The 19,823-nt window shown below is 41.8% G+C and overlaps 2 protein-coding genes across 4 annotated transcripts in view; one reads left to right on the top strand and one right to left on the bottom strand.

Annotated features, from left to right (window-relative positions):
* PROS1 (protein S) overlaps positions 1-6,022 on the bottom strand; it is a 59,363-nt gene extending 53,341 nt beyond the window's left edge. Inside the window, exon 1 of the mRNA XM_081138720.1 lies at positions 5,831-6,022. Within this exon, the coding sequence (XP_080994846.1) occupies positions 5,831-5,906 (76 nt within the window). The 5' untranslated portion in view covers positions 5,907-6,022. The remainder of the gene's footprint in view (positions 1-5,830) is intronic.
* Positions 6,023-15,506: 9,484 nt separating this feature from the next.
* ARL13B (ARF like GTPase 13B) overlaps positions 15,507-19,823 on the top strand; it is a 68,601-nt gene continuing 64,284 nt past the window's right edge. For 2 of the 3 annotated variants that reach the window (XM_081139414.1, XM_081139413.1), the window contains exon 1: positions 15,507-15,882. In XM_081139414.1, the coding sequence (XP_080995540.1) occupies positions 15,824-15,882 (59 nt within the window). In that variant the 5' untranslated portion in view covers positions 15,507-15,823. The remainder of the gene's footprint in view (positions 15,883-19,823) is intronic. The other variant, XM_081139416.1, reaches the window with a different exon arrangement.

Genomic DNA, 19,823 nt, shown 5'->3' with positions numbered 1-19,823 from the left:
GTTCTTAAAAAAAAGAGGGGACAGGTGACCCACTTAGTGATCATCAGTTGTGTTTCTTCTCAGGGCAATCTAGTACAAGGGTCACAAACAAAAACATCTACAAGTGTCACATAGGTATAAACAGGGGAAAAGAATTGTGTGAAAGACCATGGCAGATGCTTGGAATTGCTACAAACTGAGAAAGTATTTCTATCTAAAGAAGGCAGCTCTTAGAGACTTAGATGTATTACAAAATTCAACCAGACACCTAGTGTATAGTTGACTAGTTAGGGCTTTACTATCAGGGAGGAACAGCAATTTGTTTAATTTTTCTGTCAGCACCACTATAGACAGACTAGTCCAATGCTTTATGCTAAGCCACACAACACCCTTTAACTAAGGAATTAATTCATTAAGGAAATAAGTGAATGGGATGATTATTATGGTTTTCATTGGTCTCATTGTGTGTCTAATACCTTGAAGGAGCTAGACTCAGGGAATGATAGACTGACCAATTATTGATGGCTCACTCACGGCCTTTTGGGACACAACGCTATCTTCCAATGTGGTTAAAAAAAAAGGAAGTACCTTCTTAGTACCAGCAATCATTCATATCTGGTGCTCTTTTTCCTAAAGCAAGAACAGACAGGTCAGGAATAAAGGTAGAAAGAAAGAAGTACTTGTCATGATTTGAGGCTTAGTGACTGTTACGGGATGAACTGTGTCCCTATAAAGGTAGTGAAGTCCTAACCCCCAGTACTTGTGAACATGACCTTATCTGGAAATAGGAGCTATGCAGGTGATGAAGGAAAGACAAGGTCATAAGGGTGGCTGCTAATCCACTATGACTGGTGCTCTTATCAAAAGAGGAAATGCAGAGCAAAGATGATGATGATGTGTGTGTCTTTGGAAACCAAAAGCTAGGAGAGAATCATGGAACAGATTCTCTCTGAGTCCTTGGAAGGAACTAGCCCTGCTGACAACTTTGAGACAGGCTAGTTAGTAAACCAGGACTAGTGAAATAGGGAAACTTAGACAGACAGTTAAATGGCCAAGCAGTTCACAGCCATCTAGTAAACAGCCGTCTAGTACACAGCAAACTCATATATCTTCTGTAACCAAGGACACTTATGAGTAAATAGTGTACACTTCTCCCCAACCAGAGGGTATATAGTTTAAGTCACCCTACTCAGGGAGGCAGCAGAAATCCAATTATGTACTACCATTTACCAACCACACCCAAGGAGAAATTAAGTTAAGAGAATAAATCTTATTTTGGCATATCAGCATAAACTTATGAATATTCTATGGAGATCCTCCCCTAAGACCTACCCTAAACTCTCAACCTTTTTTTAAAACAACAACAACAACAAAAAGCTCAAAAGAAAAGTTCTACCATGCCCTCTCCCTCCCTTGCAACCAGGGAGCAATGGGCAGCAACAGCTCAACCAGGGCTGACCCCTTGAACCTAACCCCAAGGCCCCCTTTCCTCTGACTTCTTAGTGAGCAAAAGCAGTCCAGTCTGGGCTCATTTCCCCACCTAGTCTCTCTCTTGCTTCCTCCATCCTATGCCCTTCCTTGTTCCACTGTCCCCAGCTTTAATAAATGTCTCTAAAAATCACCTGGACTTGGCTGTGAAATCTTTCCTGCATGAAGTCAAGAACCCACACACTACCAGTTATCCCTAGGCAGACCTGCTCAGGGCCAGGGCCCCTTTCTGGTAACACCTTGATCTCAAATTTCTAGCCTCCAAAACTGAGAGAACAAACTCTGTTGTCTAAGCCACCCAGTCTGTGATACTTTGTTCCAACAGACCTACGAAACTAATCCAAAAACCGATTCTTGAATTGTTTGCTTTCTTCCCTCACAGCTGGGTTCTGCGCATCTAGAAATTGGGGAGCTCAGGAAGGAATACATTCACGCGGGGCCCTAATATATTTTCTACTGAATTAGAAGCTGAAACTGCTTTATGGCCATTGAAAATTCTTTACCCTCAAGGAAAAAAAAAAAAGAATTATTCTGGAGTGACAATAATCAATACAAATAGTGCTGTTGCCACATATAAAACAGGGTTAGGAGTGTTATTCCTCCAGGACAACTATTGTCCACAGTAGAAACTGTAAAAGAGAGATGGATACAACCATGCATAGGTGGGAACAACAGGGCTCAGATTCTTCCCGACAAAGGTGTGGTTCATTCAGCTCACAGAGCAGACAAAAACCCCAATGTGGAGGACTCCCTGGGAGTAAGAGACTATGAATTGAGTAGCGAAGGGTGAAGTCCTTCATAAATACCACCTCAAGCTTATAAGCAAGGGAGACAGGCAAGCCCTAATGGGAGTACCTTTATTCCCCTCTTTATTATTATTTTGTGGCATATAGGACGTGTTGGCACACTACAATGTATCATTTTGTCCATAAAGCATAGCACACTGGCATGTGATTGCGAGAGTACTAGAGGGGTATGGGTATTACCCAAGGATACTAACGTAGGAAATGGCAGCCTGGAGCCTTCCTCTCCAGCTACGGTGACTAAAACCTATTGAGGAGGAGGTACTTTCTGTTGAACATTACCTATTTATATTATATTATAAATAAGTGCATATATTTGAAATGCTTTCAAATGTTGTTTACAGGAAGAAGGTCCTGTGTGCACTGTTGTACAGGGAATAATCAGAACGTGTGGACGTCTCTTGCTTCTGGGCAGCATTGTGCGAGCTGCCCAAGGCGCTCTACCTGATTCTAGGGAGCTGTCAATCACAGGACTCCAGAAATAAGCTACGCCAAAATGATGAAGCTCTCTTTTCTAGGAATTTCAATCATGAGTAGAGACACACAGGCCCAGAAGGCAGTTAGAAATGAGTCATATGGTGGCAGCTCCCAACATAGTGAGCACATGAGTTCCCACTATATGGATCACCTAAATGCCCAAGTCCCTGGCTTCCCTAGGCCTGCCTGCTCAGCATGCCATTCAGTAGCCTTCCAAGAAATCCATTCAGCTTCTCTTTTCCTTCCCTCTTCCTTTTTCCTTTCTCTCTTCTCCTTTCTTTCCCCCTCTTCTCCTCTCTCTTCCCCTCCCCTTCCTTCCTCTCTGCTTTCCTTCCTTCCTTCTTTAGTTATCATTACTGTTACTTGTAGCTAAAGAATACAGACATAGGAATTAGCAGGCTTCTCATATTTTTCTCATAATATTTTGAAAGTTTACATATGTATATAGAACATTTATCTATAAAGAGGCTATTAAACCTGGTGGATAGAAAAGGTCTATTATGAAAAGCATTACTATGTTTCCTAGCATAGAATTAATGGTGAGAGAATATGGCACAGGGTGTTGTTGTTGTAGCATACCAGAGATTGTTTCTACCTCTTCTAGCACCAACCTCAACTCTAATCCTACCTTGATAAAATCTCTGCATCAGTGCAATATGTTGGACTCTGAATAAAGGGATTTAAGTAAAGACAAAGTTAGATAAACAGTGAAAGGAATAGTTAGAAAAGACAAGAGTAAAAAAGAAAAGGAAAATATGAGTCAGTAATTACTAGGGTAGATGGTATCTAGCCAGAAGTGGAAGTCTCGTCTCGATAGGGCCAAATTAGCACAGCCAAAACCGGACATCCCCTTTCTCCTGGTTCTCTTCACCACAGCCCTTAGTGGGAAATAACAAAATATGTAGACAATATACCTTTTAAATCTCTCTCTCTCTCTTTCTGTGTGTGTATATATACACACGGTATGGAAATGTCTGGAAAGTCAGTTAACATCTCTGAACATTTTATTGTTAAAACGAAGAAGTTGAACTAGATGCTTTCTCACTCTCTCAAAACTAAACCTGTGATTTGATTTTCTTTAAATAGCAACTCTATTTCTATGGGCTAAAAATGAATTATAAATCAAATATTTAGAGTTCTAATTCTATCTCAAATTTAAAATCTTAGGGAGAAAATAATTCCATCTGTATCACAGTTTCCTCATCAGTAAACTAAGATGATTTTCAATCCAATTAAACTATCATACTTTTTCAAAATTTTTATTTATTTATTTTTAGAGAGAGAAAGGGAGGGAGAAACATCGATTTGTTGTTCCACTTATTTATGCATTCATTGGTTGGTTCTTGTATGTGCCCTGATCAGGAATTGAACCCACAACCTTGGCATATCTGGACGGTGCTCTAACCAACTGAGCTACTTGGCCAGGGCAAACTATCATACTCTTTATTTTTTAAATATATCTTTATTGATTTCAGAGAGAGGAAGGGAGATGGGGAGAGGGAGAGAGAGAGAGAAACATCAATGATGAGAGTCATTGATTGGCTGCCTCCTGCACGCCCCCTACTGGGGATCAAGCCAGCAACCCGGGCATGTGCCCTGACTGGGATTCGAACCTCGATCTCCTGGATCCTAGGTGGATGCTCAACAGCTGAGCCACGCTACACAGGCTATTATACTTTTTTAAATGAAGAGATTATAGGGCCTTTATGTGTTATCACATAGAATTAATTTATCTATTCTAACAGTACCTATACATAACAAGTGTATTTCTTTATATATATTGTTTGAACATGTGCACATAAGACACACACTTTAACTCTTTCTAGATTCAGTGAAAATATAACCATCTCTATAAAAAGAAAGGGCCTAGCAAATTCCTGTGATGACAAGCAGTAAGTGTGGCAAGTCACTTTTGCCTCTTTCTGTTCTCCAAAGCGCTGGTTGACAGACAAATATTTGATTGTCCTAATGAACTACATAGATAATAAGGCAGTGCCTAAGGTTTACATGCAGGCTTAATGATAAGGGTTTCAGTGTTGAAGGTCTGCTGTTGTATCACTTTAATATAAAATCAACAAGTAATTTTTAGCCTCTAAATTAGAATTTTAAAATAACCCATTCATCATGAGCAGTAATAAAAAAAGCTAGTGGAATGTTAGTAAATTCCTATTTAATTCTCCTGAAATTACTTCTTTGAAATTTTTATATTAGAACTTGACACAACCCAAGTTATTTTTAACTCAGAGTTTATCTTTCCATGTCATTTCCTGAGAATAAAACAGAAGAAGTAAGCATTCTTAATCAATGAACGAGCTTAAACTTTAGAAAACCAAAGAATTAGCTGACAACTAAAGTGTTCTAAATACCTTAATACTCTTCATATATTTTTTCAGAGAAAACTCAATATCCTGCCCTGAGTCCAGGCATGGGGACCTAAAAGACTGGACGTACAAAGATAAAGACAGAAAAATTCATGCCGCCACTTCAGTGGCCCTCAGAGTCAAATATTCTCAGTACAAAATGATCTGAGAATTACAATATTTAACAGTCCTTTTGATTTCAAGGTCGGAAAATGACATGTGCCAACTGCTATGCAAAACTGCCCTCATCCTAACAATTCGTTTGTCAGTGTTGAAATAAGCAAACCAAGTTCAAAGTCCAGAAATTGCAAACGGGGGAGGAGGGGGGGAGGTCGGCTGCAGCAGGGGGTGCTAGCTGGGGCCAGGCGCAGGTACAAAGGGAAGACAGCGGGGTGCCTCTCCCCTACTTTTCCACGGCAAAGCGCTCATCCCGGCCCTCGGACGGGGAACTTCAGCAGCGTCCTCCCTCCTTTAATCCTCAGTGTGACTCAGGTCCTTCCATCTGTCCTGGGGGCAGAAGAGGGTCCCCAGAGCAGGGCGAACGTCGACCCTGCCCCACCGCGACACAGCCTGCCGGACCGCGGCGGCTCCACCAGCCGGGTCGTCGCCCGGACTCGCCGGGAAGTTTCCAGGCGGCTGCAGCCCTGGGAAAGCGAATGCAACGCGGCTGGCGGCTGAGCGCGCATCGCTGGGAGAGGAGACCGGGCGCCGCGGGCTACTCACAGTTTGCCTCCGGGGCGGGAAACACCAGGGCGAGGCACGTCAGCAGCGCCCCGCAGCTCGCACCGAGGACCCTCATGGCCGGGCCGTGGCGCGTGGCCGCGGGATCTGCGTGCAGGGCGCGCGGCTGAGCTGGGCGGGGGCGCGGCGGCGGGCGGACTGCGGGCTGGCGGCGGCGAGCGCGCCCGCGGAGCCCGCGCCGGGGGCGGGGAGGCCCGCCCGCTCCCAGCCCCCAGCGGAGAGGGGAGGCGATCGGGGGACGTTTCCAGGAAGCTTTTCGGAGCTGGGGGCAGGGCTCAGGGACCGCGTCGGAGGCCTGGTAAACACCGTGGGGACGGCGCTCCCCGCCTGTGCCCGAACCCCGGCGTTTCGTTCACAGTCTCCCGAGGGCGAAGTTTCCGCGGGGAAGGGGAACGGGAAGCGAAAGCCTTGGAAAGCGCCAGCGAGCCGGGATGTGAGGCTGAGCGGCCGAGACAACTTTGAGGACACAGAGGACGGGGCATCCCCGCGGGGAAGGAAAAGCGGGAGGTAGAAGTTGGGGATGAAGGCATTAACCGAAACCAAGAAGTGGCTGAAGCCACTCTAAGGCAGCAGGGAACAGGGATAATGGAAGCAAATGGAATCGTGTCCATCATTTTTATTTTGTACCTGCGTGTAAGGTGTAAAAAAACTGTAGCCAAAAAATGTTTTGAGAAAAAAAGACAACGTATCGAATTCCATCACGTTACAGCAGCTCGTTTTGTTTTTTATGTATTACCCTCTACTTTTTATGCTTTAGACGTTCACATTTGAAATGTCTGTTATTTAATCTTTAAGGCTGTGGGGCTAAACTGCCTGGATTTAAATTGCAGTACTCTGCCATTTACTACTTATGTAACTTTAAGGAAGTTGATTAACCTCTCTAAGCCTCAGTTGTATCATCCATAAAATGGGCATAATAATGTTAACATAAGTGTTAATGTTAGGATTTAAACAGAGAACACATATAAAGCCATTAGTGTGTGTTAAATAGTAGGATTTAAGGCGTATTTACTACTATCACTTCTAGTATTTCTGACCAAGTGAACATATCAATTGATTTCCTATGTGTGTGAGCAAAATTTGATAGGCAGATCATCTTTCAGAAGTCTCTTCCAGCTAATTTAGCTTTCTGTGGTTCTGTGGTAGGCAGAGCAAGGAGGATGGGCCAGGTTCAGAAGGTCACCAGGGTAGATAGCACTGGGTGCTTAGCAAAGGACAATTGTAGGGTGAAACCTTGCCTCCAGGGTGACATTTCCTCCCCTAATATATCACTGGTCATGTGCTTTGGACCCCCTGAGCTTTTCTCCCTGGAGATAACATCTAGGCCAAAGTTGTATTTCAGTTCCAGGCCCAGAAAAGCAGCAAAACCAGAGACGTTACCCCATGGTTGACCTCAGGACCAGCTACATTGGATAATGCCCCCCTGCGCTGGTGCTGACCAACCAGTGGAGACCTAGATCCTGAAAGGACACACCTGGAGAAATGCTGAGTATGCTATTGAAATCTTCCCCTGGGACCTCCCCTAAAATCTCCACCCTTGAAACCCTTAGGACGGAGGACCCAGTGTGCTCTCCCTCCTGGCTGCATACCCTTGCCTTTTCCTCTCCCTCTCCAGACTCATCACCTTTACCTTCCTCACTTCTAAGCTACAGGGGCCCTTCCTTTGCCTCTATCTCTTTTTTCCTAAACCCATTTCTGCTACAAATTACTTCTTCTACCTTTGTGACTTTCCAAATAAATATTCTCTCACAGTTTGAGTCTTGTGTCTGAATTCTTTCCTAGCCAGAACTCAGGTACCAAGGTTGCTGAACCCAGATCTGGTCAGACCCCACAGGTCTAATACCTCATGCTGTTCCCATTGCCCACAACATTATGGTGCCTGGACTCAGATTGTGATTCAGGTTGTGTGGCAGGATTCCAGAGAAGGCCACCCAGGACCACCTTGCAGACCTGGACAAGTGCTAGGTATCAACAGGGACCCATTGTGTCCCACCTGCTCCTGGCTTTGCATCAGGTGGATTTGGATAAATTTTTCTTGGTATTATGGACCTCCTTGTTTTAAGGTGTTGATAAATCCTTGAGGTGGAGCTAAAGGTTAAAGTTGAGAGACACTAGGCTCAAGATAAGAATTAAGATAACTAAGTACAGTGGGGGCTTGGGGCGGGGGGAATAGTGGCTTTTTAACTTTGGCTTTTCAGTTGGAATTGCTTTCTGAGGGTCTGAACAAAACCTTTTGCTGGATAAATGAGAGCCTACTTCACTCAGCTGGAAGATAAGGGACACCTGGTAGTTTCTAATCTTCTAGAGAACACCAGTAGTCCCTTTAACTTTTCCTGCAAGGCAGGTTTGGTGATAAATTCCTTTAGCCTTTTTTTTGTCTGGGAAGCTCTTTATTTCACCACCTATTTTGAATGATAGTCTTGCTGGATAGAGTAGTCTTGGTTTCAGATCCTTGTTTTGCATTACCTTGAATAATTCATGCCATTTCCTTCTGGCCTGTAGAGTTTCTGGTGAGAACTCAGCTGACATCCTTATGGAAGCTGCATTGAAGGTAACAGATTGCTTTTCTCTTACTGCCTTTAATATTTTCTCTTTGTCTTGAATTTTTGGCATTTTAATTATGATGTGTCTGGGCTTGGGCCTCTTTGTATTCTTCTTGCTTGGGACTCTCTGTGCCTCCTGAACTCATGTGCCTTTTTCCTTCACCAGATTAGGGAAATTTTCTGCCATTATTTCTTCAGATTCTCTAACCCTTACTTTCGACCTCCTCTGTCATTCCTGTAATGCTAATATTGTTACATTTCACATTGTCCCACAGCTCCCTTAGACTGTCCTCCTGTTTTTTAATTGTTTTTCCTTTTTGGATATCTTATTAAGTGATTTTGTCTACCCTGTCTTCTAATTTGCTGATCCAATCCTCAGCTTCCTCTAATCTGCTGTTTATTCCAATGTATTTATTTCTGCTATGCCATTCTTCATTTCTGCCTGGTCATTTTTCATAGTTTCCATATCTTTTTTCATGCTGTTGAACATCCTATAATCAGTATTCTGAACTCTATATCTGATAGATTGCTTATCTCCATTTCATTGAGCTCTTTTTCTGGAGACTTCTCTTGTTCTTTCATTTGGGGCTTATTTTCCTGTCTCTTCATTTTGGCTGCCTTTTTGTTTCTATGTATTAGGTAGGCCTGCTAGGACTCTCAGTCTTTTTGGAAGGTCTCTGGTGCAGGCCAATGTCAGACGTTGTGACTGGCCTTGAGTACCCTGTTTGAAGCTATCACCAACCCACAGCTTGAGATCCCCTCTGTTGGGTCTGGGTGTGTTTGGACAGGAACAAGATGCCCACCAAAGTCTGCTTTTCCAAGGCTGGGTCCAGAAGCAAGTTAGGCAAAGACTCGAAGCACTCGTAGGTTTGCCTCTGCCTGCAGGCTGATTAATCTGATTCCCTTAATGAGCCTCAGACTGTAGAAACTCCACAGGGTGGGGTAGCCAATTGTTATCAGTCTCTTAATGAGCTTCAGGCTATAGAAACTCCTCTGGGTAGGGCGAGAGGTTTTCCAGCAGGGTAGGGCCATTGCTTCCCCCTCAGGCAAAAGCTGCTTGGAAGGTAAAATGTCTGCCTATGAAAGATGCCCTCTGCAGCATGGGGGAATGATTTGGCACAGGAATCCAGAGGGGTGCCCTCTGAGCTCTATCTCCAGAGCCCACAACCCTACATTCTTTTCACACAGCTCCAGTTCACTCTGCCCTCCCTCTGCTGGAGCCCAATGTGAGTGGCTACACATGAAACTTTGTGCTTTGGCTCTTTAAGAGGGTACCTGTATTTCCAGCCCTCTCCCTGGCAGACCAGAAACCTGGCTGCTTTTCACAGCCAGATGTCATGTGGGCACGTATCTCAGTTCTGGTGCTCTTGGCTGGGCAGCCCAGCCTGGGGTTTAGGCCCCAGAGTCCTCAGTGGGAACCCCCACAGCTGAGATCTCCCTCCGGACCTTCAGCTGCTGCCTCTCATGCCTCTGCACTTCCTACCGGTATCTGTGTGGTCTCCACTTTTCCTCCTTGGTTATGACGGTGCTCTCCAGCTCGTCTTCAGTTGCAGTTGATTATTCAGGGTGGTTTTTCTATATTTTAGTTGTAATTCCTATTTGGTCCCAGGAGAGTGTCAGTGTAGCTTCCACTCAGTCTGCCACCATCTTTAATCTCTAACAGCAACATTTAAAAAAAACTTTTTAATACTACAAATGTGTATCACAGTACCAGCAATTATAGCTAGTGCTGAAAAATTATGTATCCTACCTATGTTGTAATGTCAAACTTTGAAAAATTATATACAGAAAATTTTAATACTAAAACTCAATACTACATCTTTGGATAAAATTTTTGGATTTTTAATTTATCTCAGAACTTCATTCTGTGATGGTGATATCTGTCTTTAGCTCAATATCAATGAGTACTGGGTCAATTTTACTTGGCCAAAATTTGATTTTGGTACAGTTCTAAATATGCAACTAAATCCCATCCAAAATTTAACTCTTAATCTACTCCCATTCCCAGTCCTAATCCCTGCCCCATTCCCTTACCCAGTTTTATTTCTTCATGTGATCTTCTACTAATATATGGTCTAGTTTACTTATTTATTATCTGCCTCCTCCTCCTTCCCACTACTAGAATGTAGGTCTTTGAAGGTAGAAATTAGAATATTTTTTTTTTTATGTTTTGGTCACCACTATATTCCTAGTGCCCAGAACAGTAACTGGCACATAAACATTCAACTAAATTCAATTTAACAGTGCAACCCTGGGAATATTTATGCCCAAATATTCACAGTGATCGTTTCTAATGGTAGGATTATGGATAATTTTTTTTTACCGATTTATTCAGGGTGGGGCAAAAGTAGGTTTATAGTTGTGAGTATGCAAAACACAGAGTTTATTCTTGTATTATTATTTGTTAATTATTGTGTTATTTTCCATATGAACAACTGTAAACTTACTTTTGCCCTACACTGTACATTTTATTTTTCTACAATAATCTTTTAATATTTGCTTGGTGAAAACAAACAATCAACCTAAAGTGTTTAAACCATAGGCAGTAAGGACTAGTCTTGTTTTATTTGTTTGTTTTTTGTATGTTTGTTTGTTTGAGAAAGGATAATGATTTTTGTGGTTGTATTTAAGTATATTACCTTGTGAAATGTTTACAAAATGGATCAGAGCTGGGAAAGATTAGAAACCAAGTAACATTAGGCAACAAATAAATGTTGGCAAGGATATGGAGAAAAGGGAACCCTTGTACACAGTAGGTGGGAATGTAAATTGGTTCAGCCATATGGAAGACAGTATAGAGATTCCTTGAGAAATTAAAAATTGAATATATACATATATATACACACACACACATGCACATATGTATACACTGTGCATTTATAGTAGCATAAAATACCATATATTTTAGTACTAAAAACAGAACTATATATAAAGAACTACTATATGTATAATACATACATATGATCCAACAATCCCACTTCTCGATATAGAAATAAGGGAAATGAAATCACTACCTGGAAGAGATATCTGTGCTCGCATGTTCACTGCAGCATTATTTAAATAGCCAAGATATGAAAACAACCTAAGTGTCCATCTATGGATAAATGGATAAGCCAACGTTATATATAAATATATTATGTAGTTATATGTTACATGTATCAGATATATACATACTATATATTTATATATCACATATATATGATATATAATAGAATATTATTAAGGCTTACTCCCCCCCGGAAAAAATCCCCAAAACCAAGAAATTCTACTATTTGCAACAATGTGGATGAAACTAGAGGGTAATATGCTAGTGAAATAAGCCAGACAGAGAAAGACAAATACTGCATTGTATCATTTATATGTGGAACTTAAAAAAAAAATCAAACTCATAGAAACAGAATAGAATGGTGGTTGCCAGAGGGTGAGGGATATGAGAAAGGGGAGAGGTTGGTAAAACATACAAATTTTCAGTTATAAGATGAGTAAGTTCTCTTTCTGTAACTGGCCTGAGATGACCTCTGAAAATTATTCGCTATTTACTTGACCCAAAATTCCCCACAAAATCATGCAAAGCAAGAAGTTCCAATCTTCACGTTCACTTTAAGAACACTCATGAACCCTCCCAGAGCGTCCAGGGTATGCATATCTGTAAAGCCACCAAGGACCTGAAGGACGTCGCTTTACAGAACCAGTGTATGCCCTTCTGTAGTTACAGTGGTGGAGTTGGTAGGTGTCCCCAGGCCAAACAGTGGGGCTGGACACAGGGTCGGTGGCCCCAAAAGACTGCTGAATTTTTGCTGGACATGCTTAAAAATGCAGAGAGTGATGCTGAACAAAGCTCCCAAGATGATGTGCAGAACCCATACACGATCTCTCCCTTCCACACTGAGATGATCCTACTGAAAAAGATCAGATGGTGTTTAAACCAGAAGAGGAGGTTACACAGAAAAAAAGATATCCCAGAAGAAATTGAAGAAACAAAAACTCATGGCCCGGGAATAAATTGAGCGTAAAATAAATGATGAATAAGTTCTGAGGATCTAAGGTACAGCATGAGTATACTTAATTGTACTGTGTTGTGCACTTGAAATCTGCTAAGAGAGTAGATCTCAAATGTTCTCACGAAAAAAAAAGTAACATGAGGTGATGAATGTGATAATTAACTCAATTATGGGAATCATTTTTCAATGTATATGTACATTATATTATTGCATTGTACACTTTAAATATATTATGATTTTATTTGGCAATTGTACCTCAATAAAGCTGGAAAAAAAAGAAGAAACCAAGTAATATTTAGGGTGCTATTTCAACAATCCCTGGGAGATGAAATGAGGTTCTTGACAAGAATGATGGCAGCAAGACTATTTTCATACTTCAGAATAAACTAGATTATAATGTGATAGAACAGCCACGAAATTACAGTAACTTAAGCTAACAAGTGTTTATTTCTTGCTCATGGGAAGTCCACTGTAGGACTTTCCAATCCACTGTCTTCTATGTATTGGCTCAGCGTTCCATGCTGTTTTGATTTTATTTTACTTCGAAGTTAACATAGGCTTCCACAATTAATATTGCAAGGGAAGAGAGAACAGTGAATTGTGCAGCAGCTTTTAAATGCTTTCACCAAGAAGTGACACAACTATTACCATGCACATTTCACAGGACGAAACAAATCCATGACTTCGAGAAGGAGGGAATAACTATTTCATGTGCTTGTAGGGAAAAGGGAACTAGAAATAGTGAGCAACACTAATGTTTACCAATCACTTACTAGACTGAGAACTAATAGTCAACTTAGTTAACTAACTGACTGTATGTTGGCACCAGAAATGGTTGATGCTGGATCACTATCAGAACTAGGAAAGCCATGAAGTTGAGCTTGGTTGAGTATATTTTTTGAAAAAAGGGTGTTGAGCATGGTTCCAGAAATGCTCAAGAAACATCCACATAGTAAGACCCTCAAGCACAGAAGTAATAATTGGATTCTCTAAGAGAACATGTTTTTAAAAAGAAAAATAGAGGGATAAGGTTGGTCCTGGGGAATACATGTAGGAAGCTGGAGGAGGAATGACCAGTGAGGTCAGAAGAGAACCAGAATAGTGCATAATTGTGAAAAACCAAGGGAGGAAAGACCTTTAGAAGAGTTAATTGTATTAAAAGTATTAACCAATGTGAAAGAAAATGAGAACTGATTTGGTAAGGAAGACATAAGTTCTATCAAAAAAATGTGTTTTGAGTAGTTTGATGGGACAGAAGCCCAATCACAGCAAATTGATAAAAAGAGTGAACAGCAAAAAATAGTGCTTTAGGGTTTGTGAACCAATAGTTTAAGAAGTTGGGGTGTGAAATTAAAGAATCAGCAGGACAGTAGTAGCCTGTTCATAGTTAAGGAGGAATTGTGGCCTTATCTTGTCCTGCTCTCTAACTCCCACCCCATTCTGGCAGTTGTAGCCTAAGATCTAGGGGGGAAAAATGGGGATGGGGAGGGATATATTTAAGATGTTGGATCGAGAAGAGATAATTGAAGGAACAGGATTTCAGAAAATTGGTAAAATGATGTTTGTCAAAGTCCCAGGGAAGTGGTTAACCTTGGAAAAGAGGAGATAGATGTCTTGAGATATTAGAAATTAAGAAACAGATAATAGGGAGGGAAGAAAATTTGTGAAAGTATCACTTAACTTTCTTCATTAGTGAATAATAGAGGCATTTTAGTGTATGGACAGGACAGTCTGGGCAGAGGCAACATCTAATACTGATGAGGAAGGGCAGGTTCAATAGAGGAAAATCAATAGAGGTCATACATCCATGAGCAGTTGGAAAGAAAGCTGAAGCATCAAGGCAGGAGACTGAGAAAGGCGATCGAGGTGTTTGTGGGACAGGTGACACCAACTTCAAAATCTGCTATTATTTGTTAGAAATCGCACTTGAGTTTTATTTCTTGCATTTCATCATCTTAGCAACCATGCAAAGTAGGTATTATTCTCCTTTTACAGTTGGGGTACTTTGTTTCAGGGACAATAAACTGTAAGTGATGTATATTAGTTTGAATTAGGATTAAATGAGTTAGTAAAGGACAGGAAATAATATTAAACCTAGATCTATCTTTGCTCCAAAGCACTATTTTCTCATGGATACACTGGGCTTCCCAGGGCCCTCTTTCCTTTTTTTACTAGGATTTCAAAATATATTAGTAGAAACTGAATGTATACACAGGCCCCTATATATTATGCATGCATTTTTTCTATAGAAATGTATTTGTCATTTCTTTTTCCAAGAATATTAAATAATGCAAATATCACATATTTATTTATTTTAAATAAATCAGATTACAAAACATCCAGTAGATCACCATCCTATTTCTTGGAGAAACCAAAAAAACTAGCAATCTATGTGTCTAAAAATCCTGAAAAGAACATATCAAAATGTTAACACTGGTTATCTTTGGGTGGTGTGAGATCTTATTTTCTTCATTTTATTCCTTTTTTAGTGTTGTGTTTTTTTTGTGTTTTTTTTTTTTACGTTTTCTACAATGAACATACATTTTGTTAGTAATCATACCCCCCACACAATAAATATACAATTCCATTTCACATTTTATTAACAAACCACAATAATACTATATGGAAGAAAACATCACTCTCATCTGAACTATTGATACAATTAGCAAATGAGTTTTTCCCTTGTCATAATAATTGCCCCAGTGTATTGTTTCTATAGCTGTGCAGTCAGAATCTGCTGTAATCCCAGTAGAGCCCCATCCCTGATGTATAAAACAAAACAAAACAAAACATGCACAAGCCCTGAGATCTTTGGGTCTCAGCTGTGGTTGGAGACAGAGGAGGAGCAGTACCCTCGCCTGGTAATACACTTTGGGATGGATGTACAAGTAAACCTCGCCTGAGATTTGTCCATGATGCCTCAGTTCATCCCTGAACGCTCCCGTTGCCTAGTAACGAGAACTACCTTCCCGGAGTTCCACCTCCTTCTTCCTCCCACCTCGCGGGCAGAAACGGGGGCGGAGTCGAGCCCCTTCAGCCACTCAGAGGCCCCCGCCGCCGGCCCTCTGGCGATGATTGGAGGAGCGCAGGGGCGGTGCTTGGGAAGGGCCCTCCACGCCCGGGAGGGACGTCAGCACGTCGGCGCGGGGGTTTCTCCGGGCGGCCGGCTAGCGGCGCTGGGGCTGGGAATCCGCGCCGCTGCCTCGCTGTGCCCGGCTGGGAGGGAGGACGTTGTCCGCTCGCGGCCCGGCGCGGTTGTCCCGGTTTTGTGCTGGCACTGACCGTCCTCCCCTCCCGCCCGTGCTCTCCTCCGGGGCTACCCGCACCGAGGCGCTCCGGAGCGGAGGCGGCTTCGGGGCACGGCCCGGGGCGACTAGGGGCCCATCCCCACTCCAGGCTCGGATGGGAGGCGGAGGGAGGAGCGGCCGGGCATGTTCGGTCTGATGGCCAATTGCTGCAGCTGGTTCAAGCGGCGGCAGGAGCCCGTCAGGTAGGCAGGAGCCGGCTGGCCCCGCGCCCTCCCAGGGGAGGGGACAGCTGCGCCCCGAGGACTCGGGAGGGAGCCGCCCCCTGTCCGCGCCCGGCCGAGCCCGTCCCAGGCCGCGGGGCGCGCCGTCGCTCCCGGTTTGATTGGTCCCCGGAGGGATGTCCAGGAGATGTAACCTTTTTGTCTGGTTGCATTTAAGTCTCCATCCACAGCGCCTATTGTTATCCTTTAAATGGGCTCCAGATACTTAAAAAGTTGTGGATTTTGTACATGTGTGTTTGGAATAGGAAACTGTCTGTTGTGTATTTTTCCTCTGAAGTTTTTGTCATGGGAATTTTCTTTTGTAAGTAGGGAAGCATGGGATATAGTTTTCATAACATGCACACGCCCCTTTCCAACACACACACACACACACACACACACACACACACACACACACGTTTTGTTTGAGGACTTACTTGGGCTTGAAATCTGGCTCCACCACTTCATAATTACAATGTCTGACTTTAACATTGTTGGCCCCACCTTCCTCAAATGTTTAATGAGGGCTGATAATATCTATGCCTTAGGAGTATTAAATGCAAGTAACTGATGGAAAGTGTTTTCTTTACTGTAGGGTAGCTTCTGTTTTCAGAGCCTAATTCTCTTTTTAAAATTTATCCCTATTGTTGAAAGTATTGCAGATGTCCCCCTTTTCCCTCCCATTGATCCCTTCCACCCTGTATCCGCCCCACCCCCAGGCCTGCCCCATACTGTTGTCTGAGTCCATGGGTTATGCATTTATGCATATAAATTCTTCTCCCCCCACCCACTCCTCCACCCCACCTTCCCTCTGAGATTCCTCAGTCTGTTCCATGCTTCTGTGTCTCTGGATCTATTTTGTTCATCAGTTTATTTTGTTCATTAGATTCCACATATGAGTAAGATCATGTGATACTTGTCTCTCTCTGGAAAGAGTCTAATTTTTAACTTTTTATTTTGAAATGCTAGATATATTAATATTCATTGCCTGTTACTAGATATTCATTCATTTCTCAACAAATATTTGTTGAGAAAATATGCCAGGCACTGTGTTAGGAAGTAGTCTGTGAAAATGATGTTTTTTAAATTTGAGAGGTTCAACCTATAAAGAAAACTTAAGTTTGTTACTCTTTATAAATAATATCGACTTATTTTTTAAAACATTTTTATTGATTTCAGAGAGAGGAAGGGAGGAGAGAGAGAAATATCAATGATGAGCCATTGATCAGTTGCCTTCCGCATGCCCCCTGCTAGGGATCTAGCCCGAAACCCTGGCATGTGCCCTGATTGAGAATCGGAATCTAACCTCTATCTCCTGGATCATAGGTCGGTGCTCAACCACTGAGCCACTCCAGCCGAGCAATAATATAGACTTCTTACAGTTCTACTTTGGAATTAGGCCAAGGGGAAATTGTAGTAAAATTTTTTTTTTTGAATTAACATTTCAAGCATAGCATTCACCGTAAGGATGAACTATCCCTTAAAGAATAAATCATTAAAGCTATACTTGTATATTATAAGGAAAAAATATATGTCTACATTTGGAAAAGAAATGTGCTCTAAACAAAACTTTTTAAATTATTTCCCCTTTATTAATTCTACTGGATTTTAATGTTTTAAATATAAGTAATATGACTGACTGATAGAGTCAAAGATGTGTTTGGGTTTATAGATTTGTTTTAATCATGTTCTGTGCTGACTACAGAGTCTCTACTAAGATTTGAGGATCATTCATAATAAATGGTCCCTTAATTTTTTTTCTGTTTCTGCTTTTTAAAAAATGTGTTTTGTTTTTAGAGGAGGTCACAATGCCATGTGCCCTTTTAACTAAAACACCCCAAAAACTTACACTCCAAAGGAGTTTTCAGTTTAATTCATCATTCTTTGTGTTTGCTTCTCTTAGCAGGCATAGTGTAATATCAGGGATAATTGTTTAAGGAAAAGACAGAGTTTAGAGAAAGGAGAATGTGTTGATGTGCAAGCAGCATCTATATCGTCCATCTGAGTAGTGTCTAGCTACATGTGGCAATTGAGCATTTGAAATGTGGTTAGTCCGAATTGAGATGCTGTAAGCATATAATTGAAAGGTTAATGTCCTTGATGTGTGGGCAGGCTAAATAGCCATCTCAGATGGTGAATAAAGAAAAATTAAATTTATTTAAGGAAAAGGGGAAGGAGGATGGGGATATCCAAGGGGAAGGGCTACACAGTACTGAGCCAAAAGGTATTGGGTCTGTGATGGCAGCAAAAATATACTACAACTGTGAAACAAGGAAGGAAGGTGCATAGAAGAAGCAACAGGAGAGCCCAGGCTGGGCTGCTTTGGCTCACGGAGAAGTCAGAGAGAAGGGGACATTGGAGACAGGGGGTAAGCCTTGGACAAGTGCCACTGCCTATTGCTTCCTGGTTGCAAGTCTTGGGACCCATCAGAAGGAAGAAGGGCGAAGGGTATGGCACTGGCAAACTCCCCTGTGGAGGAGAGCACCCTGGGTCCTTTGTCTTAAGCATATTTATCTCTCTCTTGCAGATGGAAATCTTAGGAGAGGTTTCAGGGGAGGGTCTCAATAGAATATTCATCAGCTTCCCTGGTGTGCATTTTCAGGGTCGTAGTCTCCACTGATTGGCTGGTTCCAGGGGGTCATTAGTCAATGCAGCTGGTCCTGAGGCAGCCACAGTGTCACTTGTCCAGTTTTGCTGCTTTTCTGGGCCTGGAGCTGAAATACAGCTGAGGCCTAAATGTTATCTTTAGGGAGGAAAGGCTCAGGGGGTCTAAACTGAATGACCAGTGGATAGGTTAGGTTACCCTGGGGACAAGGTTTTCCCAGTTTTGCCCCTTCCTAGGCATCTGGGGCTTTCTGCCCTGGTGAGTTTCTGTACCTGGCCCATAGTCCTTGCTCTGCTCTAACAATGTCTGTCTAACAATAATACAAAGTGGATTTAGAAGATTTATTATGCCAAAAAATAAGTAAATATCTTACGCCCTTTTTTTTTTGGTGTGATTACATGTTGAAATAACTTTTGCATATAGAGGATTAAATGAAATATATTAAAATAATTTTCACCTTTTATTTTCACTTTTTAAAAATGCAGTTACTAGAAAATTTAAACTTACATATATGGTTTACAGTATATTTCTATGGGTCCTCCCTGATCTAGATCATGGCCTAATATAGAGGGCATAGGTAAATATCTCTCAGTGTTGGATAGAGTTACCTGTCAAAGGAATTAAAAATGAGTTGGATTTCACCCATCTTTTAAGTATTGTTGTTCAATGCCTAGTGCATAATAGTGACTAAATAAATATTTGCAAAACATTGTATGTAGTTTGATAACTCCTTAGCAATAATCATCCTAATGGAAATAATATTCGCAAGTAGTTCCAATTACCGGAATAAATGAGAAATGAGTAAACTGATTTAAAGTATCAAGTTTTGTACCTTTATGGTCTATTGTTTTGTATTACGAAAGCTTTTGGCTATGCTGCTCCTTATGAGTTTTCTTTTCATGTTCATATTTTATGGAGATATGATTGCAAATGTGAGACATGAGTGTAAGTGAAGGTGATGTTTATTGATACATTATGTTTTGCGGTTACTTTGCTGACTTACCTAATATATCCTGCACTTTTTGGGTTTACCCACCTATCATATCCTCTCTTAGATGCTCTCCCAGTGAGCACATTATTCTGGAGAACTGGGGTCAGGGATTAGATGCAGTATTCAGAATGTGTGATAAGGACAAGGTAGGAGTCAGAGATCAAGTGTTAAGGCACCAGTCTAGGTCAGGAGTGAGGACCAGGATGCCAGGCAGTTCAGGGACTACAGGCATGCTATTGTTAACCACCAGTCAGAATCTGAGCTAGGCTTTCAATCTATATAAACTAGTCTTGAATAGACTAATAGCTAGACACATAGTTATGTAAG

The sequence above is a fragment of the Miniopterus schreibersii genome (assembly GCF_964146895.1).
Source record: "Miniopterus schreibersii genome assembly, chromosome: 5".
Classification (NCBI taxonomy): Eukaryota; Metazoa; Chordata; class Mammalia; order Chiroptera; family Miniopteridae; genus Miniopterus; species Miniopterus schreibersii.
The sequence above is the reverse complement of the archived record's forward strand: the minus strand, read 5'-3'. Positions and strand labels throughout refer to the sequence as shown.